General features: G+C 34.2%; 2 protein-coding genes across 2 annotated transcripts; both read left to right on the forward strand.

Annotated features, from left to right (window-relative positions):
• Positions 1–2297: 2297 nt before the first annotated feature.
• On the forward strand, positions 2298–4739 carry LOC112707603 (G-type lectin S-receptor-like serine/threonine-protein kinase LECRK2). Its single transcript, XM_025759408.3, has one exon. It carries the CDS (start codon positions 2298–2300, stop codon positions 4737–4739), a length of 2442 nt encoding a protein of 813 aa, XP_025615193.1.
• Positions 4740–5084: 345 nt separating this feature from the next.
• Positions 5085–8020, forward strand: LOC112707609 (G-type lectin S-receptor-like serine/threonine-protein kinase LECRK2). Its single transcript, XM_072210983.1, has one exon. It carries the CDS (start codon positions 5800–5802, stop codon positions 7822–7824), a length of 2025 nt encoding a protein of 674 aa, XP_072067084.1. The 5' UTR covers positions 5085–5799; the 3' UTR covers positions 7825–8020.
• Positions 8021–26369: the final 18349 nt, after the last annotated feature.

A 26369-nucleotide genomic window follows, 5' to 3' on the forward strand; every position in this document is an offset into this window, starting at 1 on the left:
AAAATACAATAAAAATATACTTTTTATTCATAATTGCTATGAACGAAATTAAAGACCAATTTTAAATATTTTTCAATACTATTTTGAGTTTGTATCATTTGAAATATTATCTCATAAAATGGATTAAAAAATATTACCAGATATTTTTATTTTATACAATTTAAATTATTTTTATTAAAAATAATTTATTCAATATATATATATAATAAATATTCTAAAAAAATTATTCTTATTATTATAAATATCATTGAAAAATTGCATATATTAGGAAAAGAAGAAAAAAAAGATGTAAAAAAAACTCACAAAAATACTAACAATAGAGTTGATACTTAAAGAGTAACAAAATAAATATATAATTAATTTTTAATTTATATATATAGCAATTCAAATATTATATACTTAATGATAATAAAAATTTAAAATTTAAATAGGAAAAGATCTTTATAATTTTTGCAACTATAAATAAAATTGATGAAAAATTTAGATGGAGCTATGTTATTAAATGTAAAAAAGTGTAAGGAGAAAGTACCTACAAAAGAAGACAAATATTTTTGGCACATATGTAATCAAACGACACAATATCCAACAATAAAATATCTCTATATACTCATCATAAATTTTTTTATCAAATTATAAGTTATTAATTCGATAATTATTACTAATTTAGAATAAAATTAAAGATTTTAAATCAAAATACTATAATAATTTTAGTGCTATTTGACGGAGATGGAAAAAATTTATTGGACATATAACTCAAATCTAATAACACTTTAGGATAGTAATGACCTGAAGCACTATCCAAATGAAAAATTTATGCAACTTTATATTTATATTTAAAATTAAAATAAATAATTTTAACTTTAAAAAAACTCTTAATAATACATTGTTATCAAAATATTTGTCCTAACAAAAAATATTAAGGCTCAATTATTATTACAATAAATAAAATAAATAATACTACAAAAATTTTAATTATTCAAAATATTATTTACATTGCTCATTTATATTTTTTATTGACTATAGAAACTAACTTCATCGATATTAATATCATCGAACAAAGATGATATACCAATCAAGAGATTAAGAAAAAATAAACAAATTCAAAACACAGATGAAATACATATATACAAAAATAAAAAAATAATAAAAAATATATATAAATCAACAATTCAAAATAAATATATCGTGGTGAGAACGTATCAAAAAAAAAAAAAAACAACTCAACAATAACTAAAAATAAAAAAATATAAATATTATATAAAAAACTAAATTCCTCAATTAAAATAAATACAAAAATAAAAACAAATAAAAATATAACTTTATATAACTTTAATTTCAAAAATTTTTATATTAAAACACATATCAAATTTAACATTACTTTATATATATATTTTAATTAATTTTAAATAATATAATTCTTATTAAAATATACCTTGATTTATCATGCATCGATCCCACTGCAGTTTCAATTAATTTCTGTAATTTTGACATCATAATCAACGGTATTGTTTGTTCCACGCTTGAGAAAATCGCATTCAGGTCTTTCTTTTTCAACTTATAATTTTTACTCTTTTTATTTTATTTTTTTAATGTGTGAATTTCGCTGTTTGAGCTTTTAGTTCAGTTAATTCTTAGTTGTAATTCTTTTTGCTGTCAGTATCATGTTAATGTGCGTGATGTTATTTCTTTTTTTTTTTTTTTTTTCATTCTCAAATTCATGCAATGAAAGATAATGTAGAGTGTTGCTGACGGTGCTGGTGGTGGTGGGAAAGGGAGTGGAGGAGGGTGAGTGTGGGACTGTGGGGTAGGGCGGAGCAGGAGGAGTTGAAGATGAGTGCAAGGATAATTTTGGTATTTTATATTAAAACAAACCATATTAAGGGGGTTAATATATATTGAAAAACCAAGGAGGAATTGGGTGTAGTTTAGGCAAATCTGGATTTGTAAGTATAATTTCTCAGATATAAAGATTGGCTTAAGTCAACAATGAGTAAAGACAAAGTTAATTCTTAGAGGACTCGCTAGTTTTGTGTCCAAGATTTGGAACCAATTTCCTGCATGACACGGCTAATGACTTGATGCATATTGCATGATTTTAATTTCCACACGGAATGTGGAGTGTGGACCACTCCTTTCTGCATCATGTGTGGAATTTGGGAGTGAGACTCAGCAATGCATGAGAGTCAGTCAACTCCTGTAATGGAACCTGAGCCTTACTTAACTGTTGTGTTTTGGCTAGTGAGTTCATCACTAAGAATCATTCTCATTTCAGAATAGTTAAGACTACACAAAATCCTATGGCATCAACACCTGCTCTGTTATTGCTAGTGTTGTTGATGCTATTTGCAAATGAAACCACAGCTGAGACAAACCACACTCACCTCATTTCTATAGGGTCTGTGATATCTCCTACAGGCACGCACGCTTCATGGGCATCACGTTCTGGCCTCTTTGCTTTTGGCTTTTACCCCCATGGTAATAGCTATGCTGTTGGAATATGGCTGCTTAATCAACCTAACCACACAATTATGTGGACTCATAATCGTGATAGTCCATCAGTGCCTTCAAATTCCACATTGAGATTGACCAAAGAAGGCGGGCTACTTCTTCTGCAAGGAAATGAAGACCCAGAGTTTCTCACTCCACTTTATTATTTATATCAGGCTAAAGTAGAAGTGGCTTCAGCATCTATGCTTGATTCTGGCAACTTTGTGCTTTATGATAAGAATTTTAGTATGTTATGGAGTAGTTTCCATAACTCAATGCCAAGTGACACCATATTAGGTGGCCAGAATTTGACAAGTGGAGCGAAGCTGGTCTCTAGTGTGTCACAATCAGACCATTCGAGTGGACATTTTTGGCTAAGAAGGCAGTTTGATTATGTACACCTAGCTGCTTGCCGTGTGAACAGCACATGTGAACCGGAGGATGCTTATTGGGCTAAAAACACATACTTTGAAGGTTATGGTTATCTACAGCTCAGTCTTAGCATTGAAGGTTCGCTTTGCCTACAAGATTATTCCTCTGGTTCTGAACTAGAGTGTTTAGCTAGTAGCAAGAACCTCACAGACAAGTCAAAGAATGCAACTTTTATCTACCGTGCTACACTTGATGAAGATGGGAACTTCAGATTGTATGCTCACCAATTCAAGGGAAATACTAGCTCAGGTGTGCAAACGCTGTGGAAAGCCATGGAGGGGGATAAATGTCAAGTCCCGCTTTGTGGCTTGAACAGTTACTGCTTCATCAAGAGCGACAAAGCCATGTGTCAGTGTTATCCTGGTTTCATCCGTATCAAGAGTGGTGGTAACGATACCAGGTTTCTCGACTGCGAACAGAACCACAGCAAAGATAATTGTGAGAGCATAGAGGACCCAACAACGATGTACAATATGACTTCCTTGAAGGATATCTACTGGGGTGGTTCTCCTTATTTGGTTGTGCCAATGGAGATGGAAACTTGCAAGAAGTCTTGTCAGAAAGACTGTGATTGCAGGGCGGTGTTATATAAGAGCGACATCTGCGAAAAATATAAGCTTCCACTTCTATATGGCAGAAGCTTTAAAGATGCATCAACGACGGCCTTCTTGAAGATGCCTTCAGGAATTGTCCTAAGTCCTACTTTAAACCAAACTGCTCTATCTCCAACAAAGCCCTGCCTCTTTGTTGATGACAAGAGAAGTCTTATAATGATTCTGTCCTTTACCCTGGGTTGGATTTCGTTTTTCGGTTTGGTCTTCGTATTGTATATTTTCATTATTTACAGGCGTCAAGTTCATAGGTATGCAATATTATCTGCAAGTGAAAATCTGGGATTTGTAGAAGAATGTTCCTTGCGTTCATTTTCCTTTGATGAACTTGTGAAATCAACTGGAGGCTTTGCAGAGGAGATAGGCAGAGGATCTTTTGGAGCGGTTTATAGAGGCACAATAGGTGACAGTAACAGAACGGTTGCTGTGAGGAGACTTGAAAAATTTGTTGATGAAGGGGAGAGGGAATTCCAAGCAGAAATCACTGCCATTGCTCGAACTCATCATAAAAATCTGGTGAAGCTCATTGGTTTCTGCATTGATGGATCTAGGAAGCTTCTTGTTTTTGAATATCTCAGCAATGGGTCTCTTGCAGATCTTCTCTTCAAGTCTCATATGACTATGGCTTGGAAAGAGAGATTAAAGATTGCATTAGACGTGGCTAGAGGAGTCTTATATCTGCATGAGAAGTGTGATGTTCGGATTATCCACTGCAACATAAAGCCTCAGAATATACTCATGGATGAAGTGTGGACTGCAAAGATATCCGATTTTGGATTTGCAAGGCTGTTGAAACCCAGCTATTCAAGAATGAAGAAAATGGATGACAAGAGAAGTAGGTACTTGGCGCCTGAATGGCAGAAGGATGAATCAGTGTCGGTTAAAGCTGATGTTTATAGTTTTGGGGTGGTGTTACTGGAGATTGCATGCCGTAGAAGCAGTATTGATATGAATGTTGCATCGCCAGAAGAGATAGTTCTTTCCAGCTGGGTATATAAATGCTATGCGGCGGGGCAGTTGAATAAGCTTGCGGCAGATGATGAAGGCAAAGATGTAGATTGGAAAATACTGGAAAGAATGGTGAAGTTGGGGTTGTGGTGTGTTCAAGACAAACCATCTCTTCGTCCCACAATGAAGGATGTGATCTTAATGTTGGAAGGACTGAAAGATATTCCGGTTCCTCCCTCTCCAGCCTTCTTTGTTGAATAATCTAGGGACACCACAGTCCATTTTTATGTTGTTCTTGTCATGCATGTTGTGTGTAGCGTTTGTACTTGTCGTGCCATCGATGGGAGTACATAAAAAGAAAGATTTATGTTTTCATATTGCATTAATAATAACAGTTGTTTATAAATTATATTTTACATGTATGCCGGTGGAGATTCACAACATAATAATAGTTTTTCATTTCTCAACACTTTGGATTTAAATCGATGAATCTTCCCCTGCATTACATAGGTAATTTACATGTTATATTCATATTGATTTATGCGGTTCAACAGGGGATTCACTAACTCGAAACTTTGACCGAGTCCATGGTCTCATTGAGCTTTAATAAAATGATGTATGAGTTCCTTGTTTACTAGGTCTAAAGACCGTGGAAGATACTGCAAATGTGTGATAATGAAGATTGACGTTCATTGTCTAGTTAGAAAGCTTCTTAGGCTTTTCTTCACTAGGTGTTTTTCCACAACTGGTCCAAGAAAATTTTGGTCTTATTTGTTTGCACCATTGATAGTTTTCCACTTGATGTTGATTTGAGTGGTTATAGATGAAGCAAGGTCTTTGTATGGCATTTCCTATAAAGTTCAAAGCACGAAAGGCAATGATGTTATGAGCCAGTTTGCATCTCTTGTTATCAAGACCAAAGTGCTGATTTGAGTAGTTATGAATACTCTTTCTGCAAGTGCCATTGGTATCTTCCTATTGCTCTTGTTCTTATGTTATGTAGGAAGAACAACAGAAACACAAGTTCCAGCTAACAAACATAACACCAGGTTCCTTACTTCACCCTGCTACTTACCCTACTCACTGGTCCTCTTCTTCTGGCCAATTTGCATTTGGCTTTTATAAGCAAGGTAGTGGCTATGCCGTTGGAATCTGGTTGGTTGATGCGAAGAACAATACGGTGGTATGGACTGCAAACCGAGACGATCCACCAGTTACTTCAAATGCAACTCTACAGCTGACTGCACAAGGTAAATTTGTTGTGCAAACAGAGCAAGGAAAACAGAAGCTTATTGCCAATGCAATCGCTTCCTCCGCTTCCATGCTCGATTCTGGAAACTTTGTACTATATAACCAGACTAAGGGTGTCATATGGCAGAGTTTCGATTACCCAACTGACACTATGTTGGGTGGTCAATCTCTACCTTCTGGAGGTCAATTGTTGTCTAGTTCTTCAGATACCAATCACTCAAGTGGACGATTTCGCCTCAAGATGCAGGATGATGGAGACTTCAGTCTGTATCCAGAATTCACAACTGACACGAGGAGGGATGCTTACTGGCCGTCAGATATATACCTTGGTGATAAGATAGTCAAAGGCAAAGCTTATCTTTACCTCAACAAAACAGGTTTGCTGGTGTCCAAGAATGGTAGCAATAGTGTTATTTCGAGCCATTATGGACCTTATTCTGGCGATAGTGTCGGCAGCAACCAGACCATTTATCGTGCAACCCTGGATCCTGATGGGGTTTTCAGGCTGTATGCTCATGATAAAGGTAGTGAGTCCAAGAAAGTTTTACAGTGGCCATGGGATGACGGATGTGAGGTAAAGGGTTACTGTGGCTTTAACAGCTACTGTACATTCAACGACGACAAACCGGACTGCTATTGTCTTGAAGGTTTCGACTTTATAGAGCCAGATCAACGCACTCTTGGCTGCAAAAGGAACTTCTCAATTGCAGAGTGTAGAGGTGAGAAAGGCAGCGCAGCTGCATCCTATTATAACATGGTCACAATGCTAGATATTCAATGGGAGGATCACGCTTATTTTGGGGCCTATATGGAGCACCAAGAAGAATGCTCTGATTCTTGTTTGGCTGATTGCAACTGTTGGGGTGCCCTTTATGAGAACGGGAACTGCTTGAAACAAGGGATGCCTTTCAGATATGTCTCAAGGAGAGTTGAAGGGTTCTCAGCCAACACAATGTTCTTAAAGGTGGGAAATATCACCCATAAAAACAGGAATCCTAATGATGTATTCATGCCTCTCCCAATCAGGAGTACTAGCAACAAAGCAGTTGTCACTATCATTGTCATCACATCGGTGTTCACTCTTCTTTTATGCTCAATGATCGCCATCTCTTGCCACCTGATTTACAAGATTCGAGTTCTAAGGCTTCAGAGGCAGATGGAGACTGGGAACTTAGGCCTAAATGAAGAAGTGGCCTTGAGAAGATTTTCATACAGTGAACTGAAGCGGGCAACAAATGGTTTCAAGCAAGAGCTGGGTAAGGGTTCTTTTGGAGCAGTCTACAAAGGCAGCTTATACAAAAGTAGAAGATCCATTGCAGTGAAGAGACTAGAGAAGCTAGTTGAAGAAGGAGAAAGAGAGTTCCAAGCAGAGGTGCGAGCCATCGGAAAAACACATCACAGGAACCTTGTTCGCTTGCTGGGATTTTGTGCCGAGGGTCCCAAGAGGCTTCTGGTCTATGAATACATGAGTAATGGTTCCCTTGGAAAGCTCATCTTTGGGGGTGAAAAGCGTCCAGATTGGGATGAGAGAGTGAGAATAGCACTGGATATTGCAAGAGGGATCCTTTATCTCCATGAAGAGTGTGAGGCACCCATTATTCACTGTGACATAAAGCCTCAAAATATCTTGATGGATGAATTTTGGACTGCAAAAATATCTGATTTTGGTCTAGCAAAACTCTTAATGCCAGATCAAACAAGAACCTTCACAGGGATTAGAGGGACAAGAGGGTATGTGGCTCCAGAATGGCACAAGAACACCCCAATATCAGTGAAGGCAGATGTTTACAGCTATGGTGTTGTGCTGCTGGAAGTTATATGCTGCAGAAGGAACATCGAAATTAGTGTTTCTGTACCAGAGGAGATTCTTCTCTCTAGCTGGACCTATAACTGCTTTGTTGCTAAAGAGTTGCATAAGCTAGTTCCCAGGGAAATAGTGGATAAGAATGTTTTGGAAAATATGGTGAAGGTGGCACTATGGTGTATCCAAGATGAGCCTGCTCTCCGGCCAACAATGAAGAGTGTGGTGTTGATGTTAGAAGGGGTTACTGATGTAGCTATTCCTCCTTGTCCGACAACCTCTATTTCTATGTAAATTCTCTTCTGCACTGGGAAACAATATTGATGTGTCTTTATGTTTTTCAGTTTATATGTTTGTCTTCTGTTTAGTGCGTTTCAAATTCTTTCAATTGTTCTCGGTGGTGTTGAGATATATAACAAGGTACAAGAAAGAAGCTAATGTAATTCCCATGGTAATTAATGTTTTATCAGCAGATAGTCTTTTGTCTTAATGTTTCAGTCATATGTTTGTGCTATCACAAAAACCACTGCTTTTGAATTGATGATCAGAAGTTCAAGACACTACAGTTTGTGATATATGAATTATACTTTTAATCTATTATAAGCATAGTAACCACAAACATGTCATGTTAATGTTTACTTTGTTAATATAAAATAGCAATGAATAAAAGAAGGTAAATTTTGTAGTGATTTTGATAGTGAAGTCAAGACTCATTGAGTTCGACTGGAGCATTGCATCATAGCCATAGGATGAATTGAAGGGTTCTTTCAAGTGTAGAACACGGCATAACTCAGTGGCTGGTTTTTGTGTTATTTATTGGTTCATTATAATAATCTTAGTCTCTTAGATACTGACTCAAAATCTTCCACATAATATATAAACAATGACATTTGAGAGGAAAATGAAGACTACAGAAAATAATTGTTCAGGCTCTAATATTAGTGTTTGACAGTGAAATCAACCTATGATTATTTTCAACCAACTCAATGCTTTTGTTATTTTTGCTTCAACACGAGACTTGATAATACAGTTGCAGTTCAGCAGCACGCCACAGCCATATATAGGATGAATCAAGTGAAGAACACGGCACACATATCATTCATTCATTCATTCCTTCGTTCTTTTGGATCTGATTTTGGAACAGCAAAGCTGTGTTAGAATACTACTACGTATGGCAATGTCAAATGCCAATCAGCCAATGTAACGTGTGACATTAGCACTTGATGGTTATTAGTGACCAAGAGAAGGGGTTTAATTTTATTTTTTTTTTTTGCTAAATATTACTTTTGCTTTTTCAAAGAATTTTTGGAAATATTTTTACTTTTGTCTCATATCGAGTTGAGAGACATTTTCATTTTGTCTCCTAAATAACAAAAACAAAATTGAAGTAGAGAAGAAGAAGTAACATCTAGATGTATCCTGGTTCAGCTACCTTGTGCAATGTAGCCTACATCCAGTCTCCATCACAACAGTGACAGAATTTCACTATTTTTCAACAAGATAACATTCACCAATTCTCCCTAGGATCTACTCCAATCCTATCTGGGACAAGTCCAAATACTAACCCAATCTGAACTTGACTAAGACTCACCCTAATTTTCAAAAGTAAAGTGATAATCCAACTTATAAGGGAATCCCCTCAAGATTATGAGAACAAAACAGAAATACATACAAAGAATTTCTGAGATAACTATGGTTTTTTCTTTAACTCTCTGCCTTTTTCTACTCATTGGTTTTTTCTTACAAAACTTCACATTTTGCCTTTTACCAATGAAACACAGACAGACTAAATTGAGAAAAAAATATTCAATGATAACCATGAACGAGAAGAATAAACAGCTCAAAGAGCTATGAGAACCCAAACGTGTGCTCTCATTCCTTGCTCCAATCCTTGGTTGTTCACCCCTATTATAGAGGAGTGAACCTTCCAGGCTTGAAAACTTCTTCAGCACATGTTGGTTCTCTTCTCCCAATACACAGATGCAGCAGCGGCATTCACAGAGGAGAGAGAGGGTAGAAGCAGTGACATGCAATCATACATTCAATATGCTCTTTCAACATTTTTCTTCAAGAATCTTAAATTTGAGCCGTGCATTCTTACTTTGAATCCAAGTTTGTTTATTGATCATAAATTCTAAGCAGAGCACTATTAACTTTACTTTCTTCATATTTTTCAGAACAGTGCTTGTGACCCAGTTGATTTCTTCAATAATCCTTGATGAAGCACAAATGAAAAAATCACCATTTTAATATGGTTTGGCCGTGAGTGACTAGCTTCTTGGTTGTATCCCTTCCTTCTTGCTTCGTTTTGACAACAAGCTTTTTTTCCTTTAAAACTCCATACTCTCTACACTTTTCCTTCCTTTCTTTCTTTCTTGCTAAGTGAGTGATGTGACCAAAGTGAAGAAAGAGGAGAGAGAAGAGAGAGTTTGGCTTTTTGGTGGATGAAGTGAATGTAATTAATTCAATTGAAATGAAGTAATGTCATGTGATGCTTCCAATGAAATGGAATTTGAATCACTTAGTTACTGTCTAAATGAATGAGTAGATTTGAATGTTGACCACCATTAAACTTTGGTTTGATTATGGGCTTGCTTATGTTTTTGGGCTTATTTGTTTTCTTCCTTCCTGATGGTTTAACCATTCAATCTTTGGATCAAGATTGTTGGAATGAATAGTTTGTTTAAACTGACTTGATATGGGGCCATATTTCTTTTCTTATCTTCCTTGTTTAGATTACTTGCTATCATAGCCATTTATCATATGATATGAGTGCTTTGTTTAAATCATATTAGGCCAGATGTAATATGGGCTTGTTTTTCATACTACTTGGACCAATGTGAATTAATTAATTTTCTACACACAAACACAACAAATCATATAAACAAATAACCCAATAATGTTTAGTCATCATCTTAATCATAGTTTAGTTCTCTAAACTCAACAATTTTTTTCTTGATGACAAACATTGTTAAATGAATTGAAATTGAATGAGAGGAGTTTTTAGAGATTTTCCTTTGATGTTTCCTTTGGTTTGAAGCTCCCCTTTTCTTTTGATCTCCAAACTCTCCTTGAATGTTTGCTTTTCATAACCTGATACCAACAAGCTTTTCACATAAATAATGCCAAACATCCAATAATTTTCAAATAGTTTTGTATCTTAAGGAACATGTTTGATCATATGTCAAAGTTTGTAAGGCTATTATCAATTCACAAATATCATCATCCAGCCTTGAAACAAGCATGAATCAGAGCTAATCCAAATATTAATTAAAAGCTATTTATTCAAAATCTCAAATGCTAAGTTACAAACAATATTCACAACTAGATCAAGCTGCATATTTTTAAACACACATTATAAACAGCAGTTTCAAACATCATCATCATAGATCAAGATAGAAACAGACAGCAGCCTTTCTCTCCCTTTTGTCATTAAGGAGGGACACTTGCATGGAGAAACAGTTCAACATATGCAGAAAGTGTAGAGCAGGTAAAAGTATAAAAGTTAAGTTATAGTCATCAACAGAGTTCAACAACTAAAATCCAGAAATAGAACAAAAACTTATGATAAACCAATGTTTCAGAAATAATTTTTCCGCAGCAACATCATGGAGCAGAAAACTCAGATACCAAAACAAAAGCTATAAGTATAAGCAATATTCACAATCAGAGCAATATACATAATCATAGCTGCATGAAATAATGGTTTAAAACAAATAAAATTTGCAGCCAGTCTCAAGCATCAGAAGTTCAACAGTTTCAATATAACTATTTCAAATTATTTTCACACAATACTTACTCCCTTTTTTGTTATCAAGGAGGGTAAACCTACAAAAAATAGTTCAATATACAATCCACAAGTGCAAAATAAGTAATATCGTTAGTGTCATAAAAAATTGTAAGAAAACAGTAGCATCAAACAGGACTAGACATCAGATCCCTCATCCTCGGTTGCAAGAGGATCTTCTTCTTTTTTCAAAATCGTGTCCTTGGTTGCCTTTGTGCCCTTTTTCTTAGATTACTTTACAGCACCACTACCCTTAAGATATAAAATTCTGTCTTAAATTTTATTGCTAAGATCAATACTAAAATACTAAAAAATACAAGTTAAAAATATTCTATATATAAAGAAAAATGGGAGTAGTGGAGAAGATGAGAAGTTATCATAATAACTGCTTTAAATGCTAAAAAATTCTTTAAAAACACAAACCAATTTAATAAAATGAGATTCAAGGTATTTTGAATTTTAAAAATAATGCAAGTAGTTTTGAAATGACAAGCCAAATAAAAGTTGAAAAGAATTTAAAACTGATTTGACTTGAAAAATGATGAATACAAATATTGCCTTTTGGTGTAAGTGATCAAAACAAGAAATGAGGCCCACTTCATAAAACAAAACAACTTTCTCTTGGGCTTAGTGGTGGTTTTAAAAAAACACATTTGACCACCAAGGATTTAGTTCAGATCCAGATTCATTTAAAATTATCAACACATAGTCTAAACTTCATGAAATCTAGAGAGAGTCATCATCTATCCAGTTTTGTCTTCCTGCGACCTGAAAAACACCCAAAAAAATTTTTAAGCATGTTTAATTAAAAAACTCAGCAATCAACAGTCCCTAGAGTAATTCTCAATTTTAAAAATCTATCTTCACATAGAGGTTTTGTAAAAATATCAACCGATTGATCCTCAGATTTCACAAATTGTATGTCAATTGTTCCCTTTTGCACATGTTCTTTTATGGAATGAAATTTTACTTCAATGTGCTTAGTTCTTGAGTGTAAAATAGAATTTTTTTTTTAAAAATTTATTGCACTCAAATTGTCACAAAACAGAGGGATACTATTGACTTGCAATTTGTAATGTGCAAGTTGTGTTTTAAACCAAGTCAATTGAGAACAACAAGAGGAAGTTGATATATATTCGGCCTCAACCATTGACAAAGCAATAGTGGCTTGCATCTTGTATGATCACACATTCAAGGATTGTCCAATAAGGCAATAAATCCCTGAAATGCTTCTTCTATTCACATGATCTCTAGTAAAATCTGCATCACAATACCCAACTATACAGAATACATAAGTTTTAGAATACCAAAGACCATAATCAACAGCATAATTAATGTATCTAATGATCTTTTTCACAGCAGAAAGATATGATTCTTTGGGTTGTGATTGAAATCTAGAACACACACCCACATTATAAATAATATCTGGTCTAGAGGAAGACAAATTCATGAGAAATCCTATCATTCCTCTATATGTACCTTATTTTATCAACATCTTTTCCTTTTTCATCCTTTTCAAGTTTGGAATTTGGATGCATAGGTGTACTCATTGGTTTGGAATTTTCTAAACCAAATTTCTTTACTAACTCATTGGCATATTTACCTTGGTGTGCAAAAATTCTACTAGGAGTTTGTTTGATTTGGAGTCCTAGAAAGAATATGAGTTCATCATACTCATATCAAACTCACTAGTAATTAATTTTCCAAATTCATCACACAAGGCTTCATGTGCCGATCCAAACATAATGTCATCCACTTAAACTTGAACAAGTATGAAATGATCATTAGATTCTTTAATGAAAAGAGTAAAATCCGTAGAACCCCTTTGAAAGCCATTTTTCAATAAGAAAGAGCTAAGTCTTTCATGCCAAGCTCTTGGAACTTGTCTCAAACCATAAAGAGCTTTAAAAAAAGGTTTAAAAACATGGTTTGAAAAATCTTTATTTTCAAAATCGGGGGTTGAGTTACGTATACTTCCCTATCAATAAAACCATTCAAAAAAGGCACACATAACATCCATTTGGAAGAATTTAAATCCTTTATGGGCAGTATAGACAGTTAATAATCTTATTGCTTTCATTCTAGTTACCAGAGTAAATGACTCATCAAAGTCAGTTTTCTCCTCTTGATTAAACCCTTGAGCTACTAATCTAGCTTTATTTCTAACAACACTACCATGCTCACCCAATTTATTTTTAAAGATCTATTTGATACATGTTACCTTCTTATCATTCGGATAAGGCACTAGAGTCCAGACCTCATTTTTCTCAAATTAGACCAGCTCTTCCTCTATTGTCTTTATCCAAAAAGGATCTTTAATGATGAATTCATGTGGATAGTTCTTCAAGAACTTTCATTCTTTTGGCTTTGGTGAGGTGATCTCAGGTTGAGTACGAATAAGATCAATTTTGTTGAGATTTTCAGAAATCTCTATATGAGGAGGAGACAAAATAGAATCGTCTCCTGAATTCTGGTCTATAGAATCGTGAGCAGCATCTTCCATTGTAAGTTCAGTTTTTTTTTAGTTCTATCTGAATTTTGGACAATCTCAGTTCCTGCATCAATTTTCTCAGCAACACTTGAAATGGAGTTAGAATTACAAAAAGTGGCATATATGGACTCCTCAATTATTCTATATTCCTTGATGTAAACTCTATAAGCTTTATTAGTGGTTGATTGTCCAACAAAGACATCTTCATAAGATTTTGGATCAAAAGTTTCAAGATTATCTTTAGTTTTTAACACAAAACATTTGCATCCAAAAGTATAAAAGTACCTAAGATTGGGTGGTACTCCTTTCCAAAGCTCATATGGCGTTTTCTTTAAAAAATTTCTAATGATAGTTTGATTCAAAATGTAACAAGCTATGTTTATAGCTTCATCCCAAAGGAATTTAGGAATTTCATTTTCACAAAGCATAGCCCTAGCCATTTCTTGAAGGCTTCGATTTCTCCTTTCAACAACTCCATTTTGTTGAGGTATTTTAGGATATAAAAAATTATGTAAAATTTCAAATTCATTACAAAATGATTCAAAGTCTTGAATTTCAAAATTCTTTTTCATGGTCACTTCTTGTGGAAATAATTTTCAAATTTTTTCATTTTGAATCTTTTTGCATAGAGTTGAAAAAGCAATGAAAGCAATATTTTTATGAGCCAAGAAATGAATCCATCCAAACTTAGTATAGTCATCAAACACCACTAAGCTATAGTGCTTACCACCAAGACTTTGAGTCCTTGTAGGACTAAAAAGATCAATATGTAGCATTTCTAATGGTCTTTTGGTTGAGATGTCATCCTTGGGTTTGAAATAATTTTTAGTTTGTTCACCCAATTGACATGCATCACAAGTGATGTCTTTGTCAAATTTTATTTTAGGAAGACCTCTAACCAAATTCTTTTTCACACGCTTAGAAATTTAAAACATGCTTTCATGTCCCAATTTCTTGTGCCATAACCAATTTTCAGATTTCATGGAAGTAAAACAAGCTACATTTTGTTCTTTTAATTCCTCTAAAGTTTGTCCATACACATTATAGTATCTTTTAGCTTCAAATAATATTTTCGATTTTTTTTCACACACCACCAAGCATTCCAATTTTTTGAAAATAACCAAATAACATAAATCATACAATTGACTAATGCTTAGAAGATTGTGTTTCAATCCATCAACTAAAAAATACATCATTAATGAAAGTTGAGAAACTCTTACCAACATTACCTATGGCCACAACTTTTCCTTTACCATTGTCACCAAAAGTCACAAAGCCTCCATCGTATTTATCAAGCTTGACGAAGAATGTGAACTTTTCGGTCATGTGCCTAGAGCATCTACTATCCAAATATCACATGTCTTTCTTCTTCTTGGATGCTAGACAAAATTGTACAAAGCTTTTAAGTGACCTTAGATATTCAAACTAATTTGGATCCTTTGAAATTAGTCATTCTTAGTTGTCCAAGTGCATTAAAATCACAAACAAGCTTGTATGTTTTGTTTACTACTCTTCTTTTGCCAATAAAGCATTGTGAAGAAGAGTGACCAGGTTTATTGCAATTAAAACAGTGATTTATGTGAGCATGTTGCTAAAAACAATTTAAGGTATGATGCTGATGGTAATTAAAAGATTTGAATTTTCTGATATTTGAAAAGAGTGCATTGCTTTCGAAAGATCCATCTCTAACATTAGTACCTCCTCTTGCAAAATATCTTAAACCAGAATTTCTTGACACATATGGATTTCTAGAACGTGAGGCTCTTTTGTGAAAGAAGGATTTTCTAAAAACGTCCTCATTGTTAGAGATGTAACATAGACCAGAGTTATTTGAAGCAGGTTCAGATTTTGAATAAGATACATTTTTATCAAAATATGACTTTTCAAAGTCAGCATCAATGTTAGATGAATATCCAAGACCAGATTTATCAAAAGATGATTTTATTTTTGAAGATGATGCTGTGAATTTTGCAAGTGATTTTTTTTCAAAAATTGCATCATTTTTGTTAGGGATAAGTATTGTGTTGGTCCCTAACGTTTAGGATCAGAATCGAAACCATCCCCATCGTAATTTTTTATTTAGAATCATCCTTAACATTTTTTTCGTATTAAAATCGTCATTTTTAATAAAATTTTTAATTTTATTCCAAAATGACCCCTACTCTAATAAAAAATTATAAAATTAAAAAATAAAACAAAAGAACGCGTTGGGGGGGGGGGAGAAAGTAAAGGGGAAAGGACGTGGGGGTGGGTGGGGGAGGGGAGAGGGGGAGGGGGACGGCCGCGGTGAAGCTTGGAGCCGCCGTCGTCGTCGTCGTGGCCGTCGCACCGCCTCGCCACCTAGCCGCTTCATCTGCACCTCGCCCCTCGCCGCCTCGCTGCTGCACCTTCCCATTTCTCCTTCTGCTTCTTGCTTCTTGATTCTGCTTCTGCATCTTGCTTCTGCTTTCTTGCTTTCCTGATTTTGCTTCTTGCTTCTGCTTCTTGCTTTCTTGCTTCTGCTGCTTCTACTTCTTGCTTCTTGCTTCCCGATTCTCAATTCTGCTTCTGTTTTTGCTTTCTTGCTTTTAATCAGAAATAAAATCAAGGAGCATTTGAGACATTCATTGCACAAGGAGCATGATAAGTTCTTTTGTAGGATTTGACATAGCATCCAAGTGCAGCTCCTTTTAGGCCACATTTGCTGCATTTAAGCTTTGCTGCCCTTGACAATTCTGTCTTCAAATTCTTAAGAGTTTCACCAACAAAATAAACTTGTGGTGCCCTAGATTCCCAATGTTTATATATGTTTATTGTCTAAATACTAACAAAAAGCTAATACAAAATATACAATAATCAAAATGCTAAAAAATGCATACAAGAAAGAAAAAATAAAATAAGAAAACAAAATATTTGAACCAATCCATAATCAGTCAGAATTAATATATTTTGTTAAGCTGACCTACAAGTCCAGTTAGACAATATATATGCCAAGAAGCTATAGTAATCACATAACACATTCTTAAGTTATCATACCAATCGCTGCAAACTTTGTGTACATGGATGACATTTGGTTGCTTTGCTGTATCATATTTGAACCAAATTCCCATTTGCACAATGCATCATTGGTCCAGTAGCCTAAAACAAATCATCAAAAATAGGAAATTAAAAGTAGTAGAAGAAGAAGAAGCAGATGCAGAAGAAGAAGAAGCAAAATCAGTAGAAGAAGAAGAAGAAGCAGATGCAAAAGAAGAAGCAGAAGCAGTAGACGAAGCTGAACCACTGGCAGCTCGTGGGCGACGGAGCGACGTCGGCTGGGCAGATCGGCGGTGGTAGGAACCCAGCTCAGCCTTAGATCCCTCTCTCTCCTTCGCGCGCCACCCTCCTCGTGTCGGGCTCCCCTTCCCAGCGTCGCAGCAGTCACAGAAGCAGAAGCTGAAGCTCAAGCAGAAGCAGAAAGCTCCCCCTTCGCCGGCACTGTCCCCCCTCCCCCTTCCCCCTCTCCCTTTTCCCTTCTCCCCTGCCCCCTCGGCCCTCGCCCTTCCCCTTTTTCCTTCTCCCCTACCCCCTCTCGTGTTTTCTTTTTTTTAATTTTATAATATTTTTATTAATAAGGGTAATTTATTAATAAAGTAAAAAATTTTATTAAAAAGGACGATTTTAATACGAAAAAACGTTAAGGATGATTTTAGATAAAAAATTACGATGGGGACAGTTTCGATTCTGACCCTAAACGTTAGGGACCAAAACAATACTTATCCCTTTTTGTTACATACTCTAAACCTGATTTTTCAAACAAAGATCTTTGATTAGCAAGAAATTTGTCCAAGTTGCTTGAACTATGTGCAAATTTTGCTAAATCACTATTCAAACTTTTGATCATTTTGTTTAATCTTTTATTTTCAACAACAAGTTCTTGAGAGAGATCAATAATGTGCATTCCTTTGAACTTTTTAATTTTAGATTTTAAAAATCTATTTTCTTCAATGAAATCAAAGGCACATTCGGTCTCCTTCACCTTTTCTTTCAAAAAACTCATTTTCAGATTTGCATTTGTTGTATTTATTCAACAATTTTTCAAAATGGTGAGTGAGATCATCAATAGTAACATGCACATCATCAAGAGATAAGTAATTTACCTCTTCTTGTTGATCTTCACCAGCCATGAAACAGATTCGTGCTTCATCTTCGGAGTCTTCTTTCTTATCTGAGTCAATCTAGAGATCCTCCCAAGAAGCCATCCCTTCTTTGGTTTGTTTGAGTTCCCATCTCTGCTTCTTCCTTTGAGTATCATCATCCTTCTAAGTTTTCTAGCAAAAAATACAAACTCGTCATCTGATAAACAGTCACTGGATTCATCATCCAATGATTCAGTGCACGATTTAAGAGCCAATCTTTTCTTTTTTGTGTCATTTTTTTTATGTAAGTGATTTCATATGCTAGTAACTTTTCTCTCAGCTCATCATAGGTCATTTGACTAAGGTTACTGCTTTCAAAGATAACAGTAGCCTTAGTTTTCCACTCTCTTGTCAAGCTTCTCAAGACTTTCCTCACTAGCATCTGTTTGGAATGAGTAATTCCCATAGCATCTAAGCTATTAATGATGATAGAGAATCTCTTGAACATGTCATCGATTGATTCTCCTTCCTTCATAGAGAGCATCTCATACTCTTTGCTCAGCATGTCAACTATGGTTTTTTTTTTACTTGTGTGGTGCCCTCATGAGTGACTTGGAGCTTATCCCAGATTTCCTTTGCTGTTTTGCTTCTTAAAACCTTCCAGTATTTCTCAAAGCTGATTGCACGGTTCAGCATGTTGACAACCTAGGCATTTAATTTCACTTTTTTTGTGTCACCTTCATTCCGTTTCAGCTTTGTGAGTGACAACACCATCAGCGCCAGTTTTTGTAGGGATTTGAGTACCATGTATTATTATCTTCTACAGGTTGTAATCCACTGACTGAACAAAGATCTTCATTTATTCTTTTCAATAGTTATAATTTTTTCCATTGAAGAGTGGAGGTCTGTTGTTGAACTGTCCTTCTGTCAGAGTATAAGCCACTATGTTGGAACCCATGTTGTTCGCCATTAGGATCTTTCCTCCAAGCTGTGAAGCTTGATCTCTTTGAGACCAAGCTCTGATACCAATTGATGGTTATCAGTGACTAAGAGAAGGGGGTTGAATCTTAGCCTCTTTTTCTGCTAAATATTACTTTTGCTTTTTCAAAAAAACTTTGGAGATATTTTTACTTTTGTCTCATATCGAGTTGAGAGACATTTTCATTTTGTCTCCTGAATAACAAAAACAGAACTGAAGTAGAGAAGAAGAAGTGACACCCAGATGTATCCTGGTTCAGCTACCTTGTGCAATGTAGCCTACATCTAGTCTCCATCACAACAGTGACGGAATTTCACTATCCTTCAACAAGATTACATTCACCAATTCTCCCTAGGATCTACCCCAATCCTATCTGCGACAAGTCCAGATACTAACCCAACCTAAACTTGACTAGGACTCACCCTAGCTTTCAATAGCAAACTGCTAACCAAGGGAATCCCCTCAGGATCATGACAACAAAACAGAAATACATACAAAGAATTTCTGAGATAACTATGGATTTTTCTTTAACTCTCTCCCTTTTTTCACTCATTGGCTTTTTCTTACTAAACTTTATATTTTTTCTTTTACCAATGAAACACAAACAGATTAAACTAAGAAAAAAAATATTCAATGATAGCCATGAAGGAGAAGAATAAACAGCTCAAAGAGCTATGGGAACCCAAACGTGTGCTCTCACTCCTTGCTTCAATCCTTGACCATTCACCCCTATTATAGAGGAGTGAACCTTCCAGGACTTGAAAACTTCTTCAGCACATGTTGGTTTTCTTCTCCCAATACATAGATACAGCAGCGGCATTAACAGAGGGGAGAGAGGATAGAAGCAGTGACATGCAACCATACCTTCAATCTGCTCTTTCAACATTTTTCTTCAAGAATCTTGAATTTGAGCCGTGCATTCTTACTTTGGCTCCAAGTTTGTTTATTGATCATAAATTCCAAGCAGAGCACCATTGACTTCACCTTCTTCATATTTTCCAGAATGGTGCTTGTGACCCATTTGATTTCTTCAATAATCCTTGATGAAGCACAAATGGAAAAATTACCTTTTTAATATGGTCTGGCCATGAGTGACTAGCTTCTTGGTTGTATCCCTTCCTTCTTGCTTCATTTTGGCAACAATCATTTTTTCCTTCAGAACTCCATAGCTTCTACACTTTCCTTTTCTTTCTTTCTTTCTTGCTAAGTGAGTGATGTGACCGAAGTAAAGAAAGAGGAGAGAGAAGAGAGAGTTTGACTTTTCGGTGGATGAAGTGAATATAATTAATTCAATTGAAATGAAGTAATGTCATGTGATGGTTCCAATGAAATGGAATTTGAATAACTTAGTTCCTGTCTAAGTGAATGAGTATATTTGAATGTTGACCACCGTTGAACTTTGGTTTGATTATGCGCTTGCTTACGTTCTTGGACTTATTTGTTTTCTTTCTTCCTCATAGTTTAGCCATTCAATCTTTGGATCAAGATTGTTGTAATGAATAGTTTGTTCAAGCTGAACTTGATACTGGGCCATATTTCTTTTCTTATCTTCCTTGTTCAGATTGCTTGCTTTCATAGCCATTCATCATATGATATAAGTGCTTTGTTTAAATCATATTGGGCCAGATGTAATATGGGCTTATTTTTCATGCTTCTTGAGCCAATGTGGATTAATTAATTTTCTGCACACAAACACAACAAAATCATACAAACAAATAATCCAATAATGTTTAGTCATTATCTTAATCATAGTTTAGTTCTCTAAACTCAACAACACTCAATCAACAGAAAACTAACTAACTAACGAATTGTATTCTTGTGATATACTTAAAAAAAGATTAAATCTCACTATTATTGACTCTTTTATTAGCCTTGATCAAGTAAATGGCAAGTTGAAGTTGCATCCCTTTGAAGTTGTAAAATTTCTAAAATATCCTTACTTCTCTTTTTTCCAAACCAAAATCCTAACCCTAATTTTGACATAACATACTCCCTCACATACACTCATCAAAACCCTAGCCGCCCTTACCCCTTATCCAACAGTGAAACAAAAGAACAGAAAGGGAAATGAGAAGATGGGGAGAACCGGAGAGGGAAGAGAAGAGGAAGGAAGGGAGGTGGCACCGGTGGGCATCATTGCCATCGTTGCCGCTGTCATGTCGTCACGAAGAAGGCCAAAACCGAGAGAGAGAGAGAGAGAGAGAGAGAGAGAGAGAGAGAGAGAGAGAGAGAGAGAGAGCCGCGCGAGGAGAAGGAGGTGTCACTGTCCCGTGGAGCCCGCGTCGCCGTCGTCACTGTCGAGGTCTTCATCATCGCCGTCCATGGAGGTTCGCGAACAGAGGGAAGACACACCATTCTACCCAGAGCCGCCGCGGGAAGGGTCATCGTCGTCAAGCCTAGCCACCATTGTCGCTATTCGTGCCTCCGTTTCGCGCCGCCAGATCTGTCACCGTCGCCGGGAGAGAAACAGAATGCGCGTGGATAAAGAAGGGGTCGCATGGAGGTTCCGCCACCGTTGGAACTCCACTGCTGCTATTGCCATGGCCGCCGCGCCTCTGCCGCTAAGAAACGCCTAGCCGCTGCAGTCGAAGCCAGCCTCGCCGTCATTGTCGTTGTTGCAGATTTAGAGCTTCAAAAAGATAGGAGTTCCCAGAGAGAGTGAAATGCCAAGGAGGAGGGACCATCCGCTGCTACGCTGTTCCTGTTGCCGTTCGGATGTACCTGAACTAAACCATCGTCCTTGCCGCCGGAGTTGTTGGTGTTGCAGTAGCTGAACCGTTCCTGTCATTATCCTGGTTCAGCCTTTTACCTTGATTTCGCTCTAGCTTTCATGTTCTATTATGCCACCATTTAATCTATCATGTCATTGTTTTAATTCGATTTTAGTTTTGCCTGTTTTAGATTCTCATAACTATCGCCAGCTCCATCTTGTCGCTACTCCGGTCCAAATTCTGTGCTCATTCATTTTATTCTACTTCAATCCTCCTCACCTTGAATTTGGCACTCCGGATTTGGTATCTTCGGTCCCTTGGGACTACATTATGAGTATGCTTTACATTTATAATTGGTTGGCTTTGTATTTATAATTATTTTGATATACGTTGCTTTGAACTTATAATTATAATTACAAATATTATTATCAAAGGATTTTAAATTAGATTGAATAATCGATTTATTAGAACTAAATATTTATCTTTGTTAAGTTTATTTTAATATGCACATGAGACTATATGTTTTTATGAGGCTATATGCATGTTTGATGAAGGTTTATATTATTTTAAAATATTTGATTTTATTCGAATATGTATTTTTGAAGCATTGAAGTATTTGTTGTTACTCACTTATTTTGAAATTGTGAAATATATTTGAAATGCCTTAAGATTGAGACAATATGATTGAAAAGGATTTGGATGAAAAAATATTATTTGATTTGATTTGATACATTATATGTTTGAAGATTGAAGAATTTGTTATATTTGAAATTATATGTTTTTAATTGGTTTGGGAGGCTCGTATTAGAAAACCGTAGTTAACGGCGGTTATGACGTTAACCTAGATGCATCTGACTCAGACCTCAGCTAGCAGGGGCATTGCTAGCCTAACGTGTAGGCCACACGTTGGATCTGTTATTTTGTACGGACACACTAGAGGAAATGGCTATCCATAGAGGTGGAGCCGCTCAAGTGTGGACTTTTGTTTTGATTTCTGTATGAAAACTCCCTTATTGATTCACTTATTATTATCAACTATTATTTTCTAATTAAAATTACTTTGATGATAATGTTTATATAGTCTCATGTCAATTATAGATGTATTGTCTAGTCATTGAGTTGTAAAACTCACCTTATTTTTCTAAAATATTTTTTAGAAAATAAATATTTGACTTTGTGAGACTTTCTATTCAAGAGTAACGGTTGCAATGAATACTTTTTTTTTATCGAATTTCTAGAAATATATGCTCTATATGTTACAGGTAGGATCTAGCCATTCTTAGTTATTTTAAATTTTTTTTGGTTAAAATATATAACTATTTATTTTAAAATTTATAAAATATTTATAACTTATTTATTCAATTTATATTTGAGTATGTTAGATTTACTATAAGATTGTTTTTTTGAGCGCCTGTTGTGAGTCGTGACAGAAGTATTGTTCTATTCTAGTTTTGAGCCATGCATACTCGTTTGTTTTTGTTTCATTAGAGTCTAAACTTATTCAGACAAGAAGCAAGCTAAGACATGAATCAAATCTTACATTGGTTGCTAGCCTCTTTGGAAGTAAAGTAATACAGAAAAAATGCACATAACCATATATAATTAATCAACTCAGGGAGACAGCAACATTAACATTTTTCTTTTCACATGGAATTAGAAGTTGGGCAAGAAGGAATTGTCATAGGGGTGTACATGGTTCAGTTCGGTCTAAAGATTTGATCTGACCCAAATATTTTTAGGGACTAATTTAGTGTAATTTTATCGGGTTTAGAGTCGGGTAATGGTCTCTAAAATAGATCTGGTCATTGTTTTGGTTCGGGTTCGGACCATAGCTCGGGTCACCCGAACTCGATTCGATGGCCCGGTCATCATGCACAATTAATATTTTGTATTATAAGTGATGGATGATGGCTATTCTTATGTGGAATTTAAATATTGTAAACCTTAATATTTTTTGTTATTAGTCATTATAAAATTATAAGTTAATGTTTTATATTTAAAATGCATAAGACTTTAAACTAATGCATAATAGTGTTATTTGTATTGATTTAAATATTTAGTGTTATTAGACAATATTAGTATTGATTATGGTTATGTTTTAATTTTAGAGAATGGTTGGTTCTTGTTATATTTTTTTAAGTGAATTTTACTATGTAAATTGTGAAATAATGGTTGGAGATTAGGTGATTTTTACATGCTAAAAACTCGATTTTCACCTAATTTTTACCCGATTTTCACCCAACCCGAAGGTGCGTAAATTTTATCGGATCCAAGAACGGATTAAGGTCTAAAAATTAGACCCGATTTATATTTTGGATCGGGTCTGAATTAAGTCAAATTCGGTGTAGTCCGGCAATGTACCCCCTAAATTGCCACATCAGTAATAATCTGTTTTGTTGTTTATGATCCAATATTGCCTATGTCCGTTATATGCCTAGTTCATATGATTTATTCATTTATGTTAATAAATTAATAAAGAAAAGGAAATTACTTCGAAAGTGTTTAGCAAAGCAAGACTTTGGAAAGTCTCCCTGCAAGTGGGGACACAGATCACTAAATTCCAGCTTAGGGGAGATAACGACTTAACAACCGTGTGTTAGATAATTGCCAAAAACCAAAACACAAAAAAAGTTTGTAGAAAATTCAACCCAAAATTAACTTAGCTAACATCATGGAAAGAAAGAAATAGTATCTTTATTTTGCGCAAGTCCCATGCATGGAAGCTAATACAAAGAACTTGGTAAATATTTATAAACTTATTTAAGAAGCCTAGCAGGATGGGGACGGGGACGGGGAATTGGAACATCTTTCATTCATATTAATAAATAATTTAATTACTTTATTAGTTCTCATGATTTTATTAAATTTATAATTAAGTTTTTATATTTTTTAATTAATTTTTATATTATTTTAAATTTTATAATTAAGTTTTTGTTAATATAAAAATATTAAAATTAATAAAATATTTTTTATAAATTAAAAGTACTGATAATTAAAAATTAAATTAGATATTTGACCACATGTTTTTGAACAGAAAAAACTTAATTATAAAGTTAAAAACAGTATAAAAATTCAATTAAAAAAATTATAAAATTATAATTATAAATTTAGTAAAATTATAAATATAAAAAAAGTAATTAATTCTAAGTAAATTAATAAAGGAAAGGTAATTACTTCGATAGTGTTTTGTACAGACAGCACAGCAAGACTTTCGGAAGTCTTCCTGAAGTAGGGACAAATGAACCTGCAACTAAAACGAGTTATTACTTATTATAGGGGAGACAACGACTTGAACAACTTCGTGATAGATAGTTTCCAAAAACCGAAAAACAACAAATTTTGTAGAAAATTCAACCCAAAATTAACTTAATTAACATGATGGGGGTGGGAAAAATGCTATTCATTCATTAAAATATTATTTTTAAATAATTTTTAAATTTAATTATTTAATTATAATAATTTTTTAATTATTAAATTTTTTTATTTTTTAAAAAATTAGCTTTTATATTTATTAATTTTTTTTTATTTTTAAACTTTTTATACTATTAAGCTCTTGTTAGTTATTTTATTTTAGAACGTAAGAAACACATTTAAAAAAATATTCTAAACCAATTAAATATAGACATCAATCTTCTTATATGCATTTGACTTTATAAAATTCTCTTTTTATTTATTTATTTGTTTTTTATTAAGTATTGTTAGGTACACATCTAAAATAATAAATAATCAATAAAATATTTTTAAAACATATCCGAAAATATATATAATATAATTCTTTTAGTAAAATTAAGTAAACACATCACATCTAAAATAATAAATAACAAACTAAATATTTTGTAAACACATCTAAACTTATCAAAAATTATAAAAAAATAGATACTATCAAGTATAAAGATAATAATTATTATATTTATTTAGTTATGATAATTTTAAAATTATTCTTACAAGAATGAATCTTTCTCCCCCAAATATAAATAAAAACATAAAATTTAAAAAGATAGAATCGTTTACCGTTAGGAAGTCGAAAAACATTATTTATAATTTTTTTAATGGCATCTTCTAAAAAAAGTGATTTGATTTATGATATAATTTTTAATTATATTCAAGACACATCCAAAATGATAAATAATAAATAAAATAAAATATATATAATATAAATTTTTTGAGTAAATTTAAGTAAGCACATCTAAAATAATAAATAACAAATCAAATATTTTGTAAACACATAAAATTATTAAAAATCATAAAAAGATGAATGTGAAGATAACAATTATTATATTTACTTAGTTATGATAATTTCAAAGTTATTCTTACAAGAATGAAACTTTCTCCTTTAAATACAAACAAAAACATATATTAAAAAGGTAGAATTTTTTACTAAAGGAGGCGACAAAAATAAAGAATGCATTATACGTTCAAATTTCGACAGAGGATAAGAGCGTGACAAAGACGATAGGAGTATGGGACGGAAAAAAGTACTGCGCGACGGAGGAGCACGGCATGGGAAGAGTGCAAGATTGTGAGGAGCGTAGGGCATGGAAGGAGCGCGGTACAGGGCAGAAACGCGGCAACAGAAGAGGAGTGTGAGGCGCTGCAGATCTTAGATTTTACAACCGGCTAAAAAGTTTAATGGAGTGAAATATATATTTTGAGATATTTAAAGGATATTTTAAAATGTATTAAGATTTTAGAAAATTTAAAATTGAATTATTAAATTTTAGGTTTATTCAAACTGTTTTTTTAATTTATATTTTAAATTAAAAAATATTAAATT

Source organism: Arachis hypogaea, chromosome 1, assembly GCF_003086295.3.
Source record: "Arachis hypogaea cultivar Tifrunner chromosome 1, arahy.Tifrunner.gnm2.J5K5, whole genome shotgun sequence".
Taxonomy (NCBI): Eukaryota; Viridiplantae; Streptophyta; class Magnoliopsida; order Fabales; family Fabaceae; genus Arachis; species Arachis hypogaea.

What these genes read in the sequence shown, in the direction of transcription:
- LOC112707609 (XM_072210983.1), top strand. Translation starts at nt 5,800, where the DNA reads ATGCTCGATTCTGGAAACTTTGTACTATATAACCAGACTAAGGGTGTC.
- LOC112707603 (XM_025759408.3), top strand. Translation starts at nt 2,298, where the DNA reads ATGGCATCAACACCTGCTCTGTTATTGCTAGTGTTGTTGATGCTATTT.